Consider the following 25186-nt stretch of genomic DNA (forward strand, 5'->3'; position numbering starts at 1 on the left):
CAGATTTTCCACTGTTGTGTTTACACCCGGTATCTGATCTGCAAAGGTACTAAAACCAGACTTGAGCCCATCTTAGAAATGTGCTCCAGCCAATTTGATCATCCTCACAAAGATGAACAGCTTTCAAAATACGCAGATCAGGGCCAAATTTTGTCTGTCTTGACTCAGCTGGAATCGTGAGGCAACTCTCAAATGCTGGAGACATAAAAATGAGGTGGCTAAGCGCTAAAAGGAAAAAAACCCACACTTCTGAATTTCTTTTAACAGATATAAACAGAAGGAAAAATTAATTAAGTGAGAACCAGCGCTACTGGTGTGCTCACAAAGGGTCAGGTAGATCTTCTGGAAAGGGCTGAAGCATTACAAACATCACAGCAGCTCAGGTCTCTGACCACAGCACTGCCCCTGACTGCTGCGTTCGCTGGGTCAGGACAAACACAGTGTGTCAGCCACTGGCCTGAATTGAAAACGATCCGTCCAGATTTATTTATTCCTACTAAAACAAAATCCTGTTAAACAGTACGTAACTCTGTGTCTCTACAAACTCACAGCTATCTGCCAAACAATAAAAATTCCAAACTACAAAAGATGAGTTGTATTCAGTAAATATAAATGGGAAATTTAGGCTTTGTGTAGAATGTTTATCAGACTATTTACAGTGCAACACAGATCGTTTGAGTTCAGATCTCGCCAGCTTCTCTCTCTTCTGATCTCTTGGAACGAGATTTCCCATTTGTGCTCTCGTGCCGTCTCTCAGAAGAGCTCTTCTCTTTTCTCTCTCTGTCTCGTGACTTTTCTCTTGAAGATCGATCTCTAGAAGATCTGAAGTACAAAGTAAACCATCGCTATAAGCTTCACAACTAAAAGAATTTTCAGATATGCACAAAATGACAACATCTTTCCCTAACAGGGCTGTGGCATAACACAAGTTTCTTACAGAAATGTGCCTAGGTACTGCGACGTTGGGAGTGGCGTCCCCAAGACAGCAACTCTGGGCCCTCTCCGAGCTTTATGTATGAGAACACCCGTTTTGCAGCACCAAGTGCACGGCACAGCCTTTGTTACTCTCTCCTTGGAGTGATCCTTTCAAGCTGTTACCACAGAGGCTCTCTGAGGTCTTCCCTGGGCCCCTTATTAGTTTACTGGGCCATACTAAAGTGCCTGCAATTTCTTCCTCGTCTATCACTCAGCTCTGTTTGTGTCTTCTAGAGTAATTTTTCATTATGCTATAAGTTAGTGACTTTCTGCTCAACTGCTTTAAATACCAACTGTATTCTTTGGACTCAAATGCTCGCTCAGCCCTGGGCTTTTTTCTTTGCATCCTGACAAGCGCTGTCCTTGGCAGCATCCTGGGTTCAAAGTCAGGATGATACAGATTTATATTCTCAGCCCACAACACAGGCAAATCTTTTCACAGCCTGCCCAAATGACAGCTACAGATTTTCAGCAGTGCTTCACTCTATCAGCCCACACAGAATTAAGCAAAAGGCTTCATGTTAGGTCCAATCTGAAAAGGCTGTTTTCCTGTATGATTCATGCCAGCTTATCAACTGGCAGCCTTCAAAAGGTGCTGATCCTGAATGAACTCTAGCAGCCTGCACCCCTTCAGAACTAGGCAGAGGCTTTCACAGACCCTTCAGAGCCAGCACATTTTACTCTAGGACTCAGTACACAGGTTTGTCTTTACAGTCACAAGGAAAGGACCTGGCAGGTACCTTAGAGGTTCTAGCTTTCATTTGTGTCAATTGTAAGGTTTGGAAATACTGCACAATTGATGCATTAAAACCTTACAGCCTCTGTATCATGAGCCATTTCATTTTCATTAAATTGTGTCATTTAACCAGAAGACAACAAGAGTCTGTCTGATGAGATTAACCCTTTCCCTGTTCCCACAACTGCTTCCTGCCAGTAGTCCTCCTACCCCAAGACCTCCAGATCCTGTGGCAGGCTCTCCATTTCTTAATAAAAGTGACACCTCAGACCAGCAGAACCTGAATGCAGGTTTCATTAATTCTCAAGGTGAAAACAGAAGCTACACTCTTTCAGGGAACAGGGTTTTTCTGTTTGTTCTCTTGGTTTTGTTTTATTTTCTTAAACTGATCCTGGTTTCTCCCCAGTTCTCAGTAATTTTGTGCAAGTATGTCAGCTAGCCAATCCCCCTACAATCTCGATTGGCTAATTTGAATGTGTTCAAGGTTTTCGAAGTAATCCCTTACCTGCTCTTTAGTAATAGTTATTACAGGGTCTTCCTCACTTCCTAATTGTCCAAACTTCTTTTCTTTATTTTTCATGTTCAAGACAGATTTAAAAAAGGACTTTAGTATCTCAGCCATTGGAGAATCAACAGTATTTACATACCCCCCTCAATTATTAACAGACTTATTTTTTCAGACCATTATTTCCCTCCCCTTCATCAGGAATCTTTAAAACCTGTTCTTACCCCTTAGCTAAAGTGACACAAGACACCCAACAGTAGATTTGTTTCTAGAATTGTACTCAAGTGGTGGTGCCTAATTGGGTAAGACAGTGCTAAAGCACTCCCCTATTAATTAGGAGCATTTAAAAAAAGCCAGATCTAACTTCAGCAAGCACCTGGCGATAGACTTGCTCCTGGGCTTAGAAGTGCTGTAAGGAAACACAATGATTCCTTTCAATTTTTCTAATACTCCTACATATGCTTGCCTCATCCTTCCTGCAACACGGTGTTTTGCTGAGTTTCAGAAGAAACTTAAAGCCTTTCTTCAGACTACAGAACTCGTCCTCCATGACAGAAGAATGGTATACTCCTCCTCTTGGCTGCCTTTTCCCCTCCCTCCACTGCAGATTCCTAAGCAATTCTCTCTCTCTTGAGCAGCCTTCTAACAGAAGACTTCCCCCAGATCCCAAATCATACACTTCCTTCGCCATGCCAGCACTGAGAGAAAGAACCTGGGAAGCAGAAGGTAACCATAGAAATGTAACATCAAAACTGCCTCTCAGTTACTTGGCTTTTACAGGCCGGGGGGGCTCAGTTAGCTTAAGCAGGCCTTTGTGCTGTTTCTTGTACAAGAAAACCAGCAATTTCTCAAGGCTCAGCAGTGCAAATCAAGGAACCAGTTCTATCTCTTAGACTCTCCTCTCAAGCTGGGATCTCACTGTACAGTTACTACCCTACTGCTCGCACATGAGGCCATCTACAAATGGCCACTGGGAAATCCTGCTTTGGCCCAGGAGCTGGTACAGGACACTGCAGCTGCTAACTTGAGAAACCGTTCATACTCCTGCTTGCTCTAAGGGACTGGGGAGGCTCACTGTGATGCCAAGGACTCCCCTTTCCAGAAGCACTCATGTCAGGAATACATACTTGTGTTTTGAACTCCTGTCTCTGGACCCCCGTCGGTGACCTCTGCTATGGCTGCGGGAACGGCTCCGGTGGCGTCTGTGTCGGTCTCGGGACCGGGAGCGAGACTTCCGCCGTTCACGGGAAGCTGATCTCGAGCGTCTTCGCCTCCTATCCCGAGACCGTGATCTGAAGAGGACACAGATTGCATCAGGCTCAGGAGAAGGACCAGTACATCGGATCTGCATACCTGAGCCCATCTCAAACATTCCCGAGTAACAAACATCCAGAGCACCAGCACCCACCGCTGCCAGCCACACCCATGCCAACACAGAAGGCAGATCACCCACAGGGTGGGCATCTCCCTCCTGGGCATCATGCTACCAACAAAATGCCAATGGGGAAATTCAATTTGCTTGGAAGCTTTTATATAAAGCTCCCACCATTAATGTAAGCATGTGCCGATGCCTAGAGCAGAGCTTATCAACCGTGCCTCACTCAAGATGAGACCTGTATAAGTAGAAGAGAGGCCAAAGTAAGTGGCATGTGAAATTACCATAACCCATATGGCAGTCAGCCAAAAGAGAGTCTCCCTTGTGAAAATACTGCACTTTAGAAGCCGATTTGTTTCAATCTGCTCTAAAAGCAAAACAAAGGATGCCAATGTATATGGGAAGCAGTAGACAGGAAGATCTCCAGGTACATGATCACAGAGAATGCTGTCATACTGTTAAGGCAAGCTTTTCACAGAGATGTGGGGGGCTTTAATCTTGAATCTCTGTATTTTTACATCTGAGGTATTATATATGTAATAGATATATTTCAGACATTAAAACTATGAAAGTATACTACACATTTATTGAAAGAGGCATCAAGTACATTCTTAGACTCATACTCTGCAGCCCACAGCACCCTCTGTCCTGACCAGGCTAGCCAGCATCTGCTTTCTAGCCCAACGAGTGACATTAAGTTGCACAGCACCACTGAGGTGCCCAAGCAGTAGTTCCCATTTCTTTCAGAGAGCAAAACAAAGAGACTGGGGCACTGAGTGAACTCCATTTGTGAGATCCAGGAAAAGCCTCAGGAGCTAGATAGAAACACAAATATATATTTGGGAGAACTGTAGAACTGTGCACTCACCTTCGACGATCTCTATTTCTTGATCCAGACCTAGGAAGAAGAAGAGAGTTAAGCAAAAGAAAGTATGATATAGCCAGTGGGTTTTCAACAGAACCACCCATCCAACCTGGCAGGTCTTCACCAGAACACAACAATACCCCAAGTAATATGTCAGTTAAAAAAAAAGCTTGCCATTAAAACATTTAATTAGACTCAATTTGGGGGGCAGGGAACTGAAGAACTCCATAGAAACACTAGTTTCTACATGCAGAGCTTCCCATCAGAACAGAAAAGGTCTACAAACCAATTCAGTCTCTGTCAATAAAGCCCCACAACAAACCTTTCTGACTTTACGTTTGCTGTGCATATTTGTTGTATACTCTTTACCCTCTGGCAGTCTAACTTCAACTAGATCAACTCTAACATTTTCAAGAAGAAGTTGACAGTTTTCTGATTTTGGTTCCTTTGAGGTAGTTGCACATTAAAAGGGTTTTAATAAAGAGAAAACAACATTTTCTCACTCATTGTATTTATTTAACAAACATTAGAAGGAAATTTGCATCAATGACTTTTTTTTCCCCTGTTTGGGAAAGATGAGCTAGAAAAAAAAAAGGGAGACAGACACAAGGGAAGAACTACTACTGAAAAGTAACTGATATACTGAAAATCCTTCATCTCGGCCTTAAAGCCACTTGAGAAGAATCATCCAAGCCTCACTATTCCTTCTCACATTTCCATGGCTTCAGAGCTCATGGGCGGCGCTCTCAGCTTAACGCTGTAAGCATTAAGCTTTTGACAGCCTGTAAATAACAATGTCACAATTCTTTCAACTTCTGAAGCACCATTACTCAGCATCAGTTAAAATACCACTCCATGTGAAAGATACGCTCTCCCTCTTTCTCTATGACCACATTACACCAAACCATCACACGCTGTCTGAACGGTCTCTTTTTGCTTTAATTGAGAAGTGGCCAGTCTCCCTGTTTAGTGACTTAAGAGACTCACTCTCGTAACCGCTCCCATCTCCCCACTGCATACGACTCACAGGGGATGTTCCAGTTACATAGCCACAGAGCTATTCTGGCACTGTAACAGGAGATGCGGCTGAAAGCTACGCACAGACAAAATTTTAAAAAGCAATGGAGAAGCATCTATTTTAATAATATCATTTAAAACCATACCTGGATAAGACAATATTAAGAGAATCAACGTGCACTGATATTCCTTCACAATGAAATGGGATTGCTCAATCACAGTAGAAAGAAAAAAAATCCCCAAATTTAGAAAGGAATTCAGGTAGAAGGACCATAAACAAGGTGGAGCTGAACTTGGAGTCAGGCAAATGAAACATGCTCTGAGGCAATACACTAGACAACCAGATGAAGGAAAAGCTGATAAACCAGGAGAGCAAGGCAATACACACCTCCTTTTTCATGTAACAGAACCTGAAAGAGCAGCAGAACCTCCTGTAGATGCCTGGCAGGCAGCTGAATTTTTTTGGTGGTTGTAATTACTCCAAGTTCTTAATGTTCTTTTCCTCCTGATAACTTTATTCTGGATCACCGGTGCACACATCCACACAAAGCCCTTCTACATCCCCTGAGAAGCCTGGCTGCCCTTCCATGCCTATGATCTGAGCAGGAGTATGCATAATAAACTCCTGGTAATCACTCCCTAATGCCAGACTTCAGAATTCAGGAAGCATCCAACAAAACAGCACTTTCCTTACTAGCCTGAATCAGTATACAGCAGGAAACAGTAGAATACTGCTGTCCAGAGAAGCAAGAAGCTGAGCATATTTATTTTCTTCCTCTTTTTTGTCCCTGCATCACAGAGGCTATATACTGAGTTTCATAACCTGTGTTTTGTCCAACTTAATACAAAGGAAATCCATTTGGCAACTCCACCTAAACTTGTTTGCTGGTGTACTCTGGAAGCAAATACCGAGGTCTGCACTTTCAAGCATGCCACCTCTCCACAGAATTTCAGTCTTAAGAGATTACTGGGTAGCCCGCAGTCACTAGCAATACCAAACAAAGGTCTTGTGTTTATTTACCATTAGAGGTGACAACCCAGCTCACTCATTCCTTTGTCGGAATCACAGTTTAGTTGACAAACTAATAAAGCCTGTGAGAGGCAGAGTTTCACAAGTGAATCTACAGGTTTCCATAGTATGTCACAGTGCCTGTAAGTCACCAAAGACTTCTCAGTCAAGCAGTACTCTTTCTCTTCCTGAATAACACCATGAAGATGTCACATATGAAGGTATGACAAGAAGACTTAGGAAGGAAACATGTTTTCTATGGTTTCTTAAAGTATCAAGCTCTAGTTAAGAGAGGCAGACTGAAAGGCAGAAGTCACCAATTAGTTTTTGATGGAAAAATGCTCCTGTAAGCATGGTGTTGCACAGCTCCCAGCAGGTAAGGTGCTGAGAAATCAAGAAATCTGGGCTCTAATCTCAGTTCTGACACTGAGTGTCCACTGGGAAAACTACTTTCCTTCTTTGGGTTAACTTCTCATTTTGGAGAGGCAAATAATTTGACCTCCTCTGTATGACACTCTTGGCTCCTTCATAATAAGTTTTTCTTTGGTATCTGAACAAAGGAGCATACAGATGCCTCCATAGAGAGAGAGAGCAAAGTCTGGCCACAGTCTCTAAGTAGTGCCACATAGGGAACCAGCAAGAACTCAGACTTCAGGCCAACTCAATGCAGTTCTTAAACTCTTCACATTTAAAGCATTAAATAAAACATTCAAAAGTCATCTTCAAACCCCCTCATCAGATGCATCCATATATGGACTACCTCTGAACACAAGAGGTTCCTTAGCTCAACAACTGAGGGTTTGGTTTTGGGGTTTTTTTTTGGTTTTTTTTTTTTTTTTTTTTTTTTTTTTAACAACCCACAACCACAAAACCACAGGAGGAAGAAAATGAGCATTTGGGGAGATGCAGACCAACTAAGAGATCCAGAGGACTCTTCTTGAAGGCAACTCTCTTGAGCAATTTTCATGCAGAAAGGACCTCCACGAAGAAGAGGCACCATGGAGACAGACACACTGAGTCCAGGTTAGATATGGTCCTACTGTGGGTCTGAAAGAGCCTGCCATGAAGCAGCTGCATGTGAAGACACTTCTTGTTTCATTTCCATCTTTCTGATGATAGCAACAGCATGCTATGTCATAACTGCAACAGCAGTCCCTTTCGATTAACTCCTGCGCTCATCTGCCAGTTCCAGATTCTCCAGCTCCCAAATACAACTGCATTACTGACAGTCTTGCATGGATGCCAGAAAGTTGTGAGGCTCTACATAAAGTGCTGCTGTTCCGGAGAAAGCTGCAGCACGAACTGGCGCTTCATATGACACCAGGCAATCCACAGAGAAAACCCACATAAAACACCCTAACTGGAGAATGCGTAACAATTTGGGGCTTACATCTTCACAATACACCAAAATCACCAACCTGCAGACCACAGAAAACAAAGCTGCTTTGATTCTGGTATTCATTTGCTAGCATTTCCAGCAATGTATACCCAGAAGCCAGCACCATCTTAGAGCATACTGCAGTTACATGTCTCATATGCCTCAAACATGGATGGCCAAAACACACTCTTCAGTTAACACTGAGGGTCAAGAAGAGCACAGGCAGCAAGGTTGGTTTTTTTGACACAAGAAGTATAAGAAACACATGAGGTTAACTGGGGAGATGCTGTGACAACAAGAACAGCATTCCTACTCAGCCACTTCCTCTGCCTGACCACTGCAAATAACTACCCTCTCCACACCAGGCTGTTTAACTGAGCTGTTTGCACACAAGACGCCTGTTCGGTTCAAGTACAGAAGAAATAGTTTTTCCAGTTCAGCTGGCAAGATGCAGAAGAGCTTGTCCTGAGAATACCAACGTTGCAGCCACTCCCACTGCTCAAGGATTATACATATATGAGCAGAAGGTGACACATATGGCCACAACCACCAAAAGCAGCCACTCCTTGGGATCCCTCAGATCCCCTAGGAAGTGTTTTCCAAAGCTGTGCCAAAAGCACCTCAGTGTTATTGCAGAAAAGTTTTGGAGCAAGACAGGCAGCCCACCATCTGCCTCACAGATACCAGCTCCATTCTGTTGTCATCTCCTAGCCTAAAAGTGAGGAAGGCTGTCCAGGGAATTTTTGCATGACTAGTGCCTTTTGAGCAGACCTAGCCCTCACTCATCTTAAACTTTCCCACTCAGATGCATTGGATGAGGGCATTTTATTCAGATTCCCAAATATAGGACTCACATGTTTCAGATACACAATGGAGGTTAAAACAACACACATAAAATCACTCTAAGGTGGGGGTTTTGTGCATTTGTTTTCATATTTAACTGAATGCCAAGGTGCTCACACAGCATCCGGAGCACGTCCAACAGCTACTCCAGCAGCAGATGCTGCTTTCCTGCAATGCTCAGATACAAGAAATCAGACTATTTCAAAACCAACTTCACGAGCCAGTTACCAGCTTCCACTTACCGTCTGCCCATTCTCTCCTCTCGTTCCCTCTCCTCTCTCCGTCTCAAACGATCCTGGTTTCTCTTCTCTTGCTTTTCTGCCACTGTTTTCTGGGAAAAAAGTCCACATTTCAGCCATACAGTAACAGGTCAGAGAGATCTGCAGGAAGACTATTCCTACAGTAAGACAAAGGTAGTAAGACAAAGAACCGTTTCACTGCATTTTTATGTGCTAGTCAAGATCTCTACTGAGGTTCTCATTTTCCTCACAACTTCACTAACATACATCAGGGCAAGAAATGCCACTCCCTACTCTGCTTTGAGTGCTTGTGCTCTAAGAGACAAGCCCATAAGCTTTGAGGCAAGGACTGTCTCACCATCAGTGTACACAACACACAATGAAACAGTGCTCTGGCCTTGCGCTAATGATCAAATCGAGGCACTGACCTCAATATACTGCCTAACGAATAGGGCACAGGAATCACAACTCTTACTCGAGCAGGCTAGAGGTCTCTGTTTGCAAGCAAGGCCAGTACCATAACTCCAGTACAAACCATTTCAGAAAACTTCTAATCACTTCAGCTACTGAAGACCTTTTTCACTGACAGCACTATGTGAAACTTCAGTTCAAGCATTTCGTTAAGAGGTCTCAAAGTCAAAAAACCCAGAATGACAAATTTCAGCCAGATTAATGAGAAAAATACAGGCAACTATACTAATGTTCTAAGGAATAAATCACAGCAGTGATCCAGTTTGACTCATTCTGAGGGTACATATTTAGTTACCCAGAAATTACAGAACAGATCCCAAGATGAGGCTACAGGCAAACCTCCACCGGAAGTTTCAGGGATTCTGCAATCAGAAATTTCTGGGCTTTTACAAGCACTCTGCAAAGAATTCTGTATTAATTTAATGGAAGTGTTGAATGTCTTCAAAACTAAAAGGAGAAGGTTTAAAACATGGAGGATTACCCTCAGCTGATCCAGTTTCTCACGAATCTGAATGAAACCCAAGTGTAATTTGCCTCCAAAGTGGTCAGCGAGACGGCGGTCGTTGTCATGGAGACCCAGATATGCTGAACAGACTTCACACACACGGAGCTTCTGCTGCTGGAAACTGGATGCAGGCATTGAATTTCGGTATTCTTCCTAAAGGGAGGCAAAAAACCATGCAAATGTCAGGAAACCCTTGCATAGTCACAACCCTCCAGGGAAATCCCTGCAAAGAACTGCACTGCCACTTTCAAGAATCAAAAAAACACCCTCAATATAAAGGAGGTGCCATACAAAATGCTTTGCAAGCACAGCTAACCTGACAGCCTATCCCTGCAGTGACTAGTGACCAAATATTTCAGAGGACAAATCCCTTCCCGCCCCCAGTCAGCTCTAGATAAAAGTTTCACTTTATCTAGTTTCACTAGATAAAAGTTTCTAAAAAGCTTTTCTTCATCTACCATAGTACACTGCCAACTGCTTGCTGGCACATGGCTGAAACTGAAAAAGGAGGTGCTGGCAACATTGGAAAAGAGGTAGGAACCACCCAGCTGTTTGTCATGTATTCAGCCTAGCCCAGTCTGCTATTACAATTCATAGGAGAACCAACGCCATACCTCCGCCTCTTTCTTTTTTGCTCGGACTTTCTCCACTTCCATCAGGATCTTTTGAGACTCATCAACATTTCCTTCAGCTCCCAGCTGTTCAGCTTTAGCTAGGAGTTTTCCAATGTCTTCATTCAGCTCATGTACTTTCTCTGCCTAAAGAGAATAGTGTGCTTTTAATAAGACAAAAATACTTGCTAAAGCTTGCAGGATGACTTTTCCTTTTTCTCTAAAAAATATCATTTAATAAAAGCAGTTGTTGGAAGAGGCCCATAAATCTCCGAAAGTCAAAGGAGTCCCAACAAAATTTGTGGGCCAAGTACAGGCAATGCAGTCACAGACACATAGCAAAGAGAGAAACTGGACATGGAGAGGACATCATCAGTTCTGCTGCAAACAGTGGCACATTTCTGGCTTGCAGGACAGGATAGAGTCCACAAAACCAGCTTCAGAAATGCTTTGTATTGTTCCCATGAAGCAAATTCCCAAAAAGGAAACTCCATGAGCATTTGCTAAGTGAAAAGACAACAATCATGGGATGCATATACTATTCTAAGCTATTACATTAACACTGAATAGTGTGGTGGGAAACCAATATGCTTTATTGCCATGCTAAAGCAACCTATTTTAGAGCTCATGTTTTACGCTACTATGGTCCTCTGAACAAGTAAGTTTGTCACAAGAACGGCCAGAGCAGCATTTGAGGAGGATGGCTGGAATCCACAAAGCCTTTAATTAATGGTGTCAGAGACAACACAGCACCAGTGCTCTCACACAGACTTGCAGAACAAATGTTTAATGAGAGGACAACACCTTTGCAGACACTTCGGCACTGATCTCTTCCTGTGTCTCAGCCAGGCGTTTCTTGGCCAGCTCTGTTCTCCTATCACACTCTGCGATGAAGGATTCCAGGTGATCCATTGCCTGCATGTTCAGACAAAGAATTGTGAATAAAAGTACTCTCCATGCCAGATCCAGGTTTGACAGCCAACAGCTAGCTGGTAGAGTCCCTGTATAATGCACAATCAACCACAAGAACAGATGCCTTAAGAAAAAAAATACACGACACTTTGCAGAAAAAGTAAAATTTGATCCCTGCCCTTAAGGCTGTCATCCGTCTGGAACCTGACACAGTCCCTTTACTCGGACACAAAACAGGATGCTCACATGAAGACTGCTTTGCACTGGAACTTTCAATGCTAGAGCAACAGGTGCAAAGACAAAAGCAGTGGAATAACATGAAAAGGGAAGACAGAATTGTTCTTCCACTTGATTTGTTCCATTATAGAAAGCTAAATCTGGCAAAAGTGAAACCACAGAGGTTTTAATGTCAAATCTCCTTCTGGGACAGGCCACCAGGTTACAATGACCTGGTACAGAGCAGCAGGTGTGGGATGCAAGGAATGTCAGAGGAGCCTCCCAGCTAGCTGGGCTAATGGGGTTACAAGGGCCGTAATTACTTCTACAATTTCAAGTCAGCAATCAAGCTGGCATTCAGGAAGGGGAAGGGGCTGCACATTCTTGTTAGATAACACATCAAATAACATGGCTAGCTGAAATGCCCACTGAGTTCTGCTGTTCAGCCAAATAACTTCATGAGGCAGTTTCCACAAAAGTAACTTTGTACTCACATCCAGCTCAAAAAACAGATCTCTCTCTTTACTTGCAATCTCATAATCTGCTCGCAGTGCCAAGTCATGGATCTTTGTACATTCTCCCAGGTCCATTCGCTGTTGAAAAGAAAAAAGAAAATCAATGTAAGAACCCTCCATTATGGAAACAAGCAGCAGATACTTAACTCTTGCCAACTGTATCATATCAAAACACAGCTTCTTTAGGAAGAAGAGCTTCCTCTTAACCTGTCAGTAACAGAACTAGCCAGAAGAACATGCTTGCTAGAACCCCTCTTTTAGGTGTTCCTGGAACAACATTAAAACACCCTAAATGCATTAAGTCCAGCCGTACTCGTGCTCTACGTCACAGCACAGCCTTAGAAATTGCTGGGAGCTGGGAAGGCGCAGCACGCTGCAGCAGCAACTCCTTCAATGGGCACTAACTCCAAATGCCTCCTTTTATATAGCTTTGTACCCTGTTTAAGGGTAAAGCACATCTGTGTCAGGACAAGCCCTAGTAACATACTGAAAGATACCAAATCATAGAACACAGACAGAATGTTTCCTATCAAGAACAAGTGGACTTAATGGAGTAAGGGCGATGGCCAGTAGAAAAGCACAAACCCACACTCAGCAACAACAGATTCATAATTCTGCAGCTAGCCCCTTCCCACTTTCAGCTGCTGCCTGGAATTTTAAAACCTGCCCAGCAAAGCTAGTTCCTACGCATAAGCCCATCTATCGAGAGACTTCTTGAGACCATCTCCCTTCCCAGAAAGCTCTGACTTGCATGCTGCCCTTCACTCCCATTGCAGTTGATGCTATTTAAATTTGTTATTTTTCCCCAACCTAGTAGTTAACAGCCACATGAACCAAAGTTAATTATGCTCTCAAAACATGGAAATTGCATTTCAACATTATCAATATGTAACAGAGAACATTTCTCTTATTCTTAAAATAGAAAAAGAATATGACATTTTGAAAGACAAAATAATAAAAGGTCTAAATGTGAGGCACAGTACGAATGGCATGGTACAGGTCGTTGCCGGCCATCCTCTTCTCTCCCAGTCACCACCAGTCCCAAGGAGCCCAAACCTGAACCCAGCACAATAGGTGTCAACTCACTGAACTGCAGAAAAAGCTAAATACATCTAAATCAGGATCAACACAGAATCCCTGCAGAACATCACAAACTAGAGCTGGGGGTGCCAGGGACACCTATGTGAAGCAATGCACTCAGACAGCAGCAATGGACGTGTTTAGAATAAAGCAACTAAAGCAAGCTCCACCAGGTAATGCTCTGGGTTTCAGCAGCTACTTGTGTTATTAGCGTTTCTTTTTTAAACAAAGAAAACAATTCCGGATGACTTGCCACTATTTAGTCTTCCTCATTTTGCTCAGATTTACCAGAAACAGGAGGCCTCAGGCAGCAGGCTACAGAAACAGACACTGTATCCAGGAACAGTCCTGCTGAGCTCTCTAATGGTAGAAATTTAATGCCTACAAAAAAAAAGTGTTCGGTACTTTCAAAGCTTGATCATGTTCACCTTCAGGCAAGCCTCTTCAAAGAATGCTAGCGAGCTACTGTTATTTTACCACAAAAACAACTTTCCATGATGCAACTTAAATCTTTTATTCTTATGGCTATTCTACTGAGATCCCTTTCCAATATAGGGAGAAAATAGCAATATTAGATGCGATTGTCACACATCATAAGTATTCTTATCTGAACTCTTCTTGCAAGCTGAGCCACTAGCTTCAATTCCGAGAAGGGGCTCCAACCCACAACTTCAGGAGAGCCAACAGTGCGCTCCATATTCCTCTCGCTGTTTGTTAAAAGGCAACGAATCCCTCAACCTCTTCCTCTGGAGGAGAACATTCAAGTCTCACCAGCATACAAACCTCAAGTCTTCCTCCATGTCCTTGGAGATGATCTAGGTGCAAGGAGATTTTCACAGGTATTGCTCACTTGAGGTAAGACCACTAGCCCTTCTGTCTCAAAGAATCCTCTTGTCTCAGGGAGGCCTGTCATCAAATACTCACCCTTTACAGCAGTGATCATGACTTCCTCCAGTCAACGCTCATGGCTGGTTTATAATACAGGTATTTGAGACAGGTAACCAGCAGAGCCTGAGTAAAGATTTAACACCCCCCACCCCCCAACACACACAAATATTTAATACATTTAGATGCCACTGCTAATTAGTCCTGCTCACATTTGCTGAGCAATCCACATTCTGAGGTATCTCTTAGGATCTCCACTAAACCGCTAACTCACCAGAAAGTCTATTTCCATGAGGAAGGCTCTTTAATAGTAATCAGAGCTACAGAGTTTCACCCAAGTGAAAAAGGAAAGCAGAGACCCCCACAAAACAATTCTGCAAACTACAGATTTCAGCTCACTCATAACTCCCAGTGGGGGACACAATAAATTCCCTGAATGTAATTTCCAAGCTATGCTCTACCTGGGCAGCTTTCAGCCTCGTCTTTCAACTTATTAGTGGTGCTAAAATTCAGGAGGATTACCAGCTGATGTCATCTCTGAATGTGCTGCAGTACTTCCACTGACAGAAATATGCTTACCATTAGCTGCAGAGCTGACTTGGTGCAGGCCACTAACGATCTAGATGACAAGTCCCCTGATAACAGCACATGGACATACTAAACCAACTTGTGTTCTCCTGGAATTTTCCTCCTTTCCCATGGAGACCAAAAAGAGAACCATTGTAGCTTATTTAGTGACAAGTTTAGACAAGTTTCTGGGGCCAAAGGCTCTTATGACCAGGAACATAGGTGCACCTAAACAAAGCAAACATCAGCATGCCTTCTGCAGCTCTGAGGAGTATTCCAGAGCTTTACTTACAGTCTGGACTCCTTCTCTTACCCTGCACCTGAAGGCCAGTGAATGGGACTCCATCACATTTCACTGAGCACAGCGACCCAAAGGATCCAGCTTCCTGCTCGTCTCCAATCAGCCTCCCACTAAGGAATATCTGCACGCATGAAGGATGCAGCAACAACAGTGCCTTTGGGGGGAGTATGCAACAAAACCAGCACCAGAAGGCTTGGAGCATCTGTTGGAAATTTCCAAAAAGATCCAACGTCCTGATTTCTGCAATAGTACACATCCAGAGATGGACACTACCCTATCCAGCTGAGGCTGATTCACCCACAAAGCTCTTTCCTTAATGGAGCACTGTAAAATGTCAGTGAACCTGAGATCACGAGGAAAGCCTGCACGTTCCAGTTAAGTTTCATTCTGTGCTGGTAACACTGACAGCTGAGATGCTGTTCCCGTTCCAGACATCACATGTCCTTTCAGCACAGATCTGTGGCACCAATACTTTTTCTTGCCCCCAAGAACCCACTGACAGCAGTGTAGAGAGCTCCACAGCCACTTAAAGGCCACCACAAGACTCAGTGATCCACAAGATCATCTTCACAGAAGCAGTCTTCCTTCCTGCTCCTGTATGAGATTTCTGAGCACAAATTCCACAGCAAGAGGGAAGAGACGGACTCACTGCAGACAAGTAACAGCAGAAGCAAGAGAAACAGATTTCTGAACGTGCTTCTCTGCCCCAGGAGACTCACAATGCACCTGAACACTTTAGACTTCCTCCGTGCTTGGGCACTAGCTCCAACAGCCATGCACATCACTTAATTCAACCCCTTCAACTCATCATTTACCTTCTTCCTGGAAACGTGCCAGAAGAGGTAGAAGGCAGCCTGAATCTTCAAAACACCATTTGCACCACAAAAAACTGTTGTAGAATCTCGTATCAAAAAACATATGCTAAGCATAGTGACCTGCACAAAGGATGGAGGTGGGCAGAAGGTGATTTAAGCAGCTTTAAAATTCTGAAACAGAAGTGAGGTGATAGGGAGGCTGATGGAGCGATTGCTGGAAAATACATCTGAGCTTCAAATTAATAAAAAATAAATACAGAGATATATAGAGATTGGTACTCAACTCTTCCAAACCTTATTCTGCAATTGCAGCCATTGAGAAGCTAAAGTTTAAGCGCTCAAGCCAAGGCAGCTTTTGCTAAAGCTCTTTATACTAGTGCTGCCACAGAGTCTTTCTATTGCAGCGACACAAACAGAGGAAGGAGTGCCAGCCCTCTGCTTTGTTGGTATCCCACTGTGTCAAACCCAGCTCTTGAAATAGCACCAGGAAGGGCTATAAATAACGAGTTATCTTTAAACAATCTGGTTAAGTGGATGGACAATGTGAATCGCCACAGTATATAGTGTCAAACAGTGAGGGTAAAGACGGATTTCAAACATCTATATTCATCTCCATCCTGCAGTTCTCTAATACAGCAACAATTGCATAAGACATGCACTGTTTTCTTTCGAAAGTTGGACCGCATCTTTCATCTGGGTGCCGAAATTGAATACTTACTTTGCAAGATCTCACTGTTAAAAGCCCATATCACCTTTTGCTCTCAGAGAGCGTGTGAGCCAAACCTTTGAAAATTGGCCAGCTCTGTCCCCAGAGGGCAGCAGCAAAGGAGCCGACTCAACTGTTTCAAACCAGTCAGGCAGAGTGACACTGCTTAGACCAACCAACTCTAAAAGACAAAGTCGGCCTGAGCTGTAACCCTGCCATTAGCACGCCAACCAGTAATGATGAAAAAGCTGCCGTTCCATCAGGAGAATATCACATGGGTTGAGAGAGGAGACTGACAAGCTCTGAGGATTATTGCAGCTGGCAAAAAAAAAACCTTGCTAACCTGAAGATGCAACAGTGAACTAGAGCGCCCAGAACAGCAGGCTAGCTACGATCTTGCAACCTCCATAGGACAAGTTTCAGGCCCTAAACATCTCAAACAGATAACAGAGAAAAAATCTTGCAACTTCATGTAGGATTGTGAGAGAAAAACCACTGCAAGCAAATCCTAAGCGCTCCTGACTTCAGCAGTTCCATAAAGAGCTCACAGAAGCTGAAATTAAAACTGTGATCACTCCTTGGGCACAGCAAGTCTGACCTCTCCTAGGAGTTACCTACGATGCACAGATGAGCCCTGAAGAGCTGTACCAATGTCTGCCTCACCAGAATTCCTTATTACAGAGGATATACTTACTGTTCCAGCCAGGATATCATGCGGACAGCAATCCAGAAGGTGGCTCTTGCAAACACGATCGTCTGTAAACTTCACCCTTTGTCTGGTTTCATCTCCTGAAATTCATTTGTGGTTTTAAATAAGGAGACATTAGAATACTGATAAGAGAACAAAGATGACGGTATGATCATTTCGCCTCAATATGCAGATTAAAATACTTGGTGTTCCTGCTCCCCAAAATTACTCGAAAAAAGCTTAGAGGGTAACAGGATATTCTGGAACACTTATAATTGGCAACAAACATTATTTTAGCATTTATTCATCCAGTACACCATGTTAAACACAGTGTTGGCGAGCCAAGTAACGTCCAAGGCCTGTCATCCATATAAAGAGACAGCACAGCCAGAAGAGAAAAAAGGAGACAGACAGTCTGGCTCGCAGCCAAAACCTTTTCTTTCTTTCCCCCACCCCCCACCCCCCTTTTTTACTGTGAGGAAGGGGCAGGAGGTACTGAAACCCACGCTATCAGAGGGCTATGAATCACAAAACAGGGCTGTGCTGGACAGTTTTTATAGGCGATTGCTATTTGCTCATCTGATAATTAAGACATCGGTCCGTTTGGTTTGAAAACCAAATATGCAGTGTGCTTTCCAAGGCCGTCCAAAGACGAATCTTGTAGGTCTTGGCCTGGAACACGAAGCGTGCTTCCCACCCACGTCCCACCCTCAGAAGACATTTTACACTCAGGAGCCACTTAAACAAGACAATATCAGAAAAGCAAAAAAATAAAAAATAAAAAAAGAAACAAAGTTAGTCAATACACACTGCGAGCTCCAACATATACTATACCCATCTGCATTCTTCAAGACCTCAGCTGCAGAATTTTATGCCCACTGTTGAAAAGTTTTAAAGGAAAAGTTTTCTTGCCCACACCTGCAGTAAGGAAGTCAGGGGAATGATACATAAAAGTAAAGGCAAAGTGGTAATGGTATGTGACAATTTTAAAGCTCATCTGTGTATATGACACAGGTATGTGTAACACTAAAGTATGAATATAGTTTAGGATTCGCAAGCATCCAGGAATAATGTTGTGTCTACTGAAAATGTTTTTTTTTTTATTTTTTCTTTTCTTTCTAAGCTACACTTTTAAAGTTACTTGTGAAAAAAAACCAAACACTTTTTTTTTTTTTTGTTATAACAGCTTTAAAAATTGGTTGTGACTCACGGCTCGATGAACATGAGGCTTTTCTGCAACTCCCTTGCAGATTGATGTAGGCAGGCAAAGATACACTGAACCTTTATAAATAAAATAGAGGGGCCACAATTGTTCAGTTTGTATGAAATAAAAATATGGGAAGCAATTCAATAGCAACTCAATACACAAAGAAAGAAAAGCACTTATTCACTTACGAAACAAAGTGCAAAGTACCTGAACAGCCCTGCTAACGTGCCAAAGGGAATTTAAGTACTCAGCAAGTCGCAGAAGGGAGGTACAAACCGCAGCGGGAACATATTTTGCACAGGCTGTCACATTTCTTTTCTTGGACAACAAACTACAACGGCCGGCTCCTGCAGGCACACCTACCTACATGCCTCTGTACGCACGGCGTGGCCTGGGCACGGAGCTTTCCCTAAAACCTCTCTGCGGCAGCCGGGGCCCGGAGCGGCGGGCTCCTCCCGCGGCTGGGCCACGCCGGGCGCTTTCTAGGGCCAGAGCCGAGGCGGGCTCCTCCGCCGGGCAGGCCTACCCCTACCGGGCTCCCTGCGCCGAGCTCGCTAGGCCGCCCCGAGGCGCGGCGAGGCCCGGGCCCGCTCCGCACCGCCCGCTCGGCGGCGCCGGGGCCGGGGCCGGGCCGCGGCGGGGGCGGGCTGGGGCTCCGGCTCCGGCCCGCCGCGTCCCCCGGCGCGGACGGAGGCCGATCGCGCCGCAGGTCCGGAGCGGAGGCGGCGGCCGGGCCGGGCCGGGCCCCGCGCGGCTGAGGCGGCCGTCAGGCCGCGGCGTTTCCTGCAGGCCCCGCCCGCCCCTACTCACCGTCCCGGGCCGTGCCCATGAGCTGGTCCAGCAGGGCCCGCATCTGAGCCTGGGCCGACATGGCGGGCGCGGGGCCGGGCCACGGGGCGCGGCGGGCGGGCGGCTCCGGCCTGGGCCTGGGCCTGGGCCTGGGCCTGGGCGGCGGCGGCCTCGGCGGCTGCTCCGGCCTCGGCGGTGGCGGCGGCGACAGCGGCGCGCGGCGGGCGCTGGGCGGAAGCGGCCCCTCCCGCCACCGCGCGGCATGCCGGGACGGGTAGTCCGCCGGCGGGGCGGGGCGGGGCGCGGCTCCCGTCAGACCGGAGCGGAGCGGGGCGGGGCGGGGCGGGGGGGGCGGGGCCCGGCGGCCGCTCCGCCCTGGCGCCGAAGGGCCCCCCCCGCCCGCCGGTGCGCACCGGGACGCCTCGTTAGCGGCGGCCTCGGGCAGGGGGACGGGCACCCACCGGCCGGGGGGCACCCGCGGCCTGGCTGCTCGCCGGGCCGCTGCCATGGGCTCGGCCCCCATCAACGGTGCTGCCCCTGGGTGCCCCGGCACCCTTCCCCGGGGGCTGACCGAGCACGAGCCCGGTAGCCGGGCCACAGTGGCTGCTGAGCCGTGCTGAGCCATGCCAGGCCGTGCCAAGCAGTGCCAGGCCATGCCAGCCTGTGCCAGGTCGTGCCAAGCAGCGCCAAACCGTGCCAGGCCATGCTGAACCACATCAAGCTGTGCCAGGCCGCGCCAAGCAGCGCCAAACCGTGCCAGCCTGTGCCAGGTCGTGCCAAACAGCGCCAAACCATGCCAGGCCATGCTGAACCACATCAAGCTGTGCCAGGCCGTGCCAAGCAGTGCCAAACCGTGCCAGCCTGTGCCAGGCCATGCCAAGCAGTGCCAAACCATGCCAGCCTGTGCCAGGCCATGCCAAGCAGCGCCAAACCATGCCAGGCCATGCCAGGCCATGCCAAGCAGCGCCAAACCATGCCAGGCCATGCTGAACCACACCAAGCTGTGCCAGGCCATGCCAAGCAGTCCCAAACCATGCCAGCCTGTGCTAGGCTGTGCCAAGCAGCGCCAAACCGTGCCAGGCCATGCTGAACCACATCAAGCTGTGCCAGGCCGTGCCAAGCAGTGCCAAACCATGCCAAGCTGTGCCAGGCCGTGCCAAGCAGTGCCAAACCATGCCAGGCCATGCCAGACCATGCCAAGCAGTGCCAAACCATGCCAGGCCATGCTCAACCACATCAAGCCATGCTAGGCCATGCCAAGCAGTGCCAAACCATGCCAGCCTGTGCCAGGCCATGCCAAGCAGCGCCAAGCAGTGCCAGGCCATGCTGAACCACATCAAGCTGTGCCAGGCCATGCCAAGCAGTGCCAAACCATGCCAGGCCATGCCAGGCCATGCTAAGCGGCACCAAGCCATGCCAGGCCATGCCCAGCAGCGTCAAGCCATGCCAAGCTGTGCCGTGCCAAGCTGTGCCGGGCGGGCGGGCAACAGCGGGTGACGTCAGGGAGCAGACCGAAGGGTGCCCGGGGCTTATCTGCTCCCACCCGCCCTGTTTGCCCAGCGGTGCCCGGGCGGGATGGCTGCTGCTCCCGCCCCGGCGTTGCTGGTGTGAGTGTTTGGAGAGGGGAGAGGGAGCACTGCAGAGCCGGTGCCGGAGCCGGTGCCCAGCTCTGCCCCCACAGGGTGCCCAGGGCTGCTGGCCCGGGGAGACGGGTGGGTGACAGCCGTGCCCAGGCTGGCGCTGTCCTCGCCAGTGCTGCCCTATGGCAGGGGCTGGGGATCCCACCTCAGCACCTGGGGACAGCTCAGCCCGGGGTACTCAGCCCAGGGTGCTCAGCCCAGGGTGGCAGGGAGGGCTCCGGGGGAGCAGACCGAGAGCTGCGGTCACCCCAAGGGCAGAGGGACAGGACAGCTCTGGAGCAGGGCTCCGGCTGTCCCCAGCCCCAATGGCCGGTGTCCCACCCCCTGAGCGTCCCCAGCACAGGCGGTGATGGGGTCCGGGCACTGTGTCAGGCCCCCGCCACCCTGTGCCCCCCAGCTGTCACAGGCAGGCTGTCCTGCGTCCCCTGGCCGTCCGGCGTCCCCCAGCCACCTCCAGTCCCCCAGCTGTCTGTGTCCCCTGGCTGTGCTCTCTGCTGCCCCAGACGTCCCAACCGGCACGTCCCCCTGCCAAAACAGAAATGGCACCTCTGGCCACAGCTGCCTCGGGACCCAAGCTACTCGCCATCGCCACTGTCCCCAGTCCGCCACGCGCTGCGTGGGCCAGCACGGCTGCAGGCCGTAACGGAGACACGGGGCACCCCAGTGCCCCATCCGTGGTGACAATGCTGCCGTCCTAGGTGCTGTCCCCACCGCGGGGCTGGCCCAGCCGCTGTCCACATGGCATATCCCCATCTCTGCATCCGCAGGCGCTGCCTGGCAAGAGCCGCTGGCCCTGGGCACCCAGCCCCACCGCTCCCCGGGGAGCGCAGCGCCCTGAAGTGCCTCTCCCGCCAGCCGTGCCATCGGAGCTGTGTCCTGCCACCTTAAAAGGTTCCAAACCCCATCCTGGGGCTGGTCAGAGAGCCCCGCATCCACCTCGGGGAGGGGGACGAGGATGGAGATGGGGGGTTTGGACCCACACGGGGGCTGCACAGCACCTGGCCCCGCTCTGCTGTGCGAGGGACCGGCGCTGCAGGACCCCCACAGAGAGGCTTTGCCCTCTGCAGCCACGGCAGCAGCGCCTGTTTGCAGAGGCATCGCTTGATAACACAGTATGTTCTTCAGAAGATCCCTACTCCAGGAGTCAAAATAGCATGAAATTTAATTTTACGCCTATTTGACAAAGCTTGATTTCGCCTCCAATCAGCAGGGAGATAAGAGCCCTCGGCACAAGTGTGCGGGCAGTTTGGCAGCTGGGGCTGCCGATTTAATAGGTGAATTTACAGGAACAACACTTGAAAATCCCCTGGCTAGTGAACCATTAAGGTGAGCCCTGCCTTCCGTCCCCGCGTCCCTCCCCACGCCGCTCTCCCGTTGCTGGGTGCTAAAGCAAACCCCAGCTCTGTTTACTGAGTCTACTATTACAATACAGCTACCAAATATTTGCCAGCCGTCAGCTCACTGCTCCGCTATAAATACTTCAGGCCCAGGTGGAGGGACGGGAAGGGGGAGCGCCGCGGGAGCCTATGCATGGCCGGGCGGCAGCACCAAGGTGAGTGCCGAGCCGCGGCCCTGGGTGATGCCTCCCTGCACCGGGGCTTTTCTCTGTCTGAGGGTGGTAGCGGGGCAGGCTGGCTTTGTTGCCGGGGTGGCCCCGCTCCCTTTTCCCCACAGCCCGGAGGTGCATGGTGCCTCAGGAAGCTAAGCCCCCCACCGCCCGCCCCAGGGCAGCACGGAGGCCGGACCGGGGGTCCCACGGTGGGGACGGCACAAAGAAAGACGCGTGGTGACCCCAGACATGGCAACGATGCTGTCTCCTGCTGGATGCAGGGCCCAGCACCGTGCTTGGCATGGCAGGAGCAGGGCTTGTCCCCCAGGATTTGTCCCTTGTCCCAAGACCCTCTCGGGGCCAGGGCTGGGGTGATGGCAGTCCCAAGCATGTGGCCAGGGATGGCCTGCAGCGAGGCACTGCTGGGGACCCCAGGGCACAGGTATCACTATCCATAGAGGGGCCTCATCCAGGTCAGCAAGACCCAGCCATGGCTGGAGCCCACCAGGGTGGTGCGAGGAGGTGGCTGGGTTTGCCCCGTCGCAGGGAAAACCACGGGGCCATTGTGTGGGCAGGGCATGGGGCTCAGCATCCCAGGTACTCAGCCCAGGGTGGCAGGGACGGCTCAGCCCAGAGTGGCAGGGTACTGAGCCCACGGTGGCAGGGTGGGTGCTGAGCCCCATTCACCTCCATGCACAGCCCCAGGGTAAAGGGGAACATCCTGCTGCCCCACAGCTCTGGGGGACATCCCTGCTGCCCCACGGCTCATGGCTCAGGAGGATCAGGGCTACATCCCATGGCTTGGTGGGGACATCCCTGCTGCCCCATGTCCCATGGATCAGTGAGGACATCCCTGCTGCCCCACATGCCATGACTTGGGGATGTTCCCATTGTCCCACATCCCATGGATTTGGGCGGACAACCCCGCTGCCCCATGTCCCATGGCTTGGTGAGGACATTCCTGCTGCCCGATCTCCCAGGGCTCGGTGGGGATGTCCCTGCTGCCCCATGTCCCATGAATCAGAGGGAGCGTCTCCACTGCCCTCTGTCCCATGGCTCGGCGAGGACATCCCCCCTGCCCCATGGCTTATGGGGGATGTCCCCGCTGCCCTGCAGCCCCACCCTGGCCACGGCCTGGCATGCCACGGTCCACCGGCCACCTCAGGGCCTGGTGCCACTGCAGGGTGGTGGGTCGGGGAGGGTGCCGGGGTGCATGCCACCCTCACCCCACTGTCCCTGCCCGCAGGGTGAGTCCGGGCCCTGGGGTGCCCCTGCACGCTGACATGGCTGCAGGCGTCATCCAGCCCCTGGCCGAGCTGCGGCTGCCCTCGCCCTTCCCGCACGGCCTGCTGCTGCCCACGCGCCCCGAGCCCGACTTCCCCGACCTCTCTGAGGAGGAGGAGGAGGAGGAAGAGGAGGAGGAGGAAGAGGAGGCTGCAGAGGAGAGCATGAGGCCGGAGCTGGCCATCCCCAGCGCTGCTGAGACCACCCTGCGGCTCCTCAAGTTTTCAGAGCTCATCAGCTGTGACATCCAGCGGTACTTCGGGCGGCGGGGCCGGGAGGAGGCCGCCGGCAGCCGCAGCGCGCCCGAGGACTGCGGCTCGCCCCGGCACGCCGAGGCCCAGCCTGAGACCGCGGCACCGCAGGGCGGCCCTGGGGCCGTGCACAGGCTGGGGCCGCTGGCCGAGCTCTTCGAGTACGGCGTCCACCGGTGCCTGCCGCCCCGGGCAGCTGGCAGCAAGACGCAGCGGCTGGAGAGGAAATACGGCCACATCACCCCCATGCACCGGAGGAAGCTGCCACCCTCCTTCTGGAGGGAGCCGGGCCCCAGCCCTGCCAGCCTCCTCCACGCCGGCACCCCCGACTTCAGCGACCTCCTGGCCAACTGGACGGCGGAGCCGGGACCGGAGCTGCCGGGTGCTGGGCGGGAGCTGCCGCCCGAGCCTGGCCGCCCAGAGCTGGAGGCTGAGCCCTTCGTTGGGCTGTGACCCCACCGCGGCCCCAGGGGCCTCCAGCCCCGCCACGTGCCACCCGGTTAATGATAAACCCAGTGGCCCCGGTGCCAGCGCCGGGGCACCTGGAGCTGCCGGGTCGGAGCCGGCGATGGGACGAGTGAATAAATGACTCCCGCCAGGCACCAGCGCATGCGGTGTCCTTTGCTAGCCAGCACCGTGGTGTCCCTGCCGCCAGTGACAAAGGGGCCCCGCTCGGCGTGGCCCTCGGGGGGCCGCCGGCTGCCCCGGCAGCAGGAAGAGGAGGGAAGCGCGGTGCCGGCAGGAGCCAGCAGCCCGTGTTTACTCTGTGGCCCAAGTCAGTGGATCCCATCTCCTTATCTCGGCCGTGCTGGGGCAAAGGGCGACGCGGGGCCTCATAAAGCACCCGGCTGCCAGCACCCAGCAGGGACCCGTCACCGCCTTGGGGACCCGCTGCACCCCGCGGCTCCCCTGCCCCATGGCAGTACCAGGGAACCAGACCCACACAGGAGAGCAGGGCCGTCCCGCGGTGCCAGGGCAGCTGGCCCTTCCCCACAGCCCCCGCCACCAGACCTGGCTGTTACCAAGGCCCAGCCGAGGCATTTTCTGCTTTGTGGTAGCTCTTTGTTGGGCTTGAAAAGGAAAAGCACCCGGGAAGGGGCAGCCGTCCCCCACCTTCAGCGCTCCAGCCCTGCCAGAGGGCCGAGGAATGGGGGGCCTTGCCTCCTCCCATACAGCCCCCCAGCTTGTGCCCTCCCAGCACCAGCAGTGGCAACGGGGCTTGGCTCAGCCCTGGGGGGACACCGACAGGCAC

General features: G+C 49.9%; 2 protein-coding genes across 6 annotated transcripts; one reads left to right on the forward strand and one right to left on the reverse strand.

Moving 5' to 3' along the window:
• Positions 1 to 462: 462 nt before the first annotated feature.
• On the reverse strand, positions 463 to 19408 carry LUC7L (LUC7 like). Of its 5 annotated transcripts, none has more exons than XM_030002497.2 (11): positions 19232 to 19408; positions 18425 to 18495; positions 17221 to 17315; positions 12152 to 12250; positions 11334 to 11444; positions 10533 to 10676; positions 9895 to 10071; positions 8946 to 9034; positions 4460 to 4489; positions 3344 to 3508; positions 463 to 822 (listed from the first exon to the last, which is right to left on the reverse strand). In XM_030002497.2, the coding sequence occupies exons 4-11, from the start codon at positions 12245 to 12247 to the stop codon at positions 681 to 683; spliced, it is 954 nt and encodes a 317-aa protein (XP_029858357.1). In that variant the 5' UTR covers positions 12248 to 12250; positions 17221 to 17315; positions 18425 to 18495; positions 19232 to 19408; the 3' UTR covers positions 463 to 680. The 5 variants fall into 5 exon arrangements, with proteins under 5 accessions (XP_029858357.1, XP_029858355.1, XP_029858351.1 ...); XM_030002495.2 differs by lacking the exon at positions 18425 to 18495 and adding an exon at positions 2217 to 2278 and having other exon boundaries at positions 19232 to 19407; XM_030002491.2 differs by lacking the exon at positions 18425 to 18495 and having other exon boundaries at positions 19232 to 19407.
• Positions 19409 to 22200: 2792 nt separating this feature from the next.
• PERCC1 (proline and glutamate rich with coiled coil 1) lies at positions 22201 to 24534 on the forward strand. The gene is made up of 2 exons (XM_030001885.2): positions 22201 to 22402; positions 23646 to 24534. The coding sequence occupies exons 1-2, from the start codon at positions 22377 to 22379 to the stop codon at positions 24385 to 24387; spliced, it is 768 nt and encodes a 255-aa protein (XP_029857745.1). The 5' UTR covers positions 22201 to 22376; the 3' UTR covers positions 24388 to 24534.
• Positions 24535 to 25186: the final 652 nt, after the last annotated feature.

The sequence above is a fragment of the Aquila chrysaetos genome, chromosome 25 (genome assembly GCF_900496995.4).
Source record: "Aquila chrysaetos chrysaetos chromosome 25, bAquChr1.4, whole genome shotgun sequence".
In the NCBI taxonomy this organism is placed as follows: Eukaryota; Metazoa; Chordata; class Aves; order Accipitriformes; family Accipitridae; genus Aquila; species Aquila chrysaetos.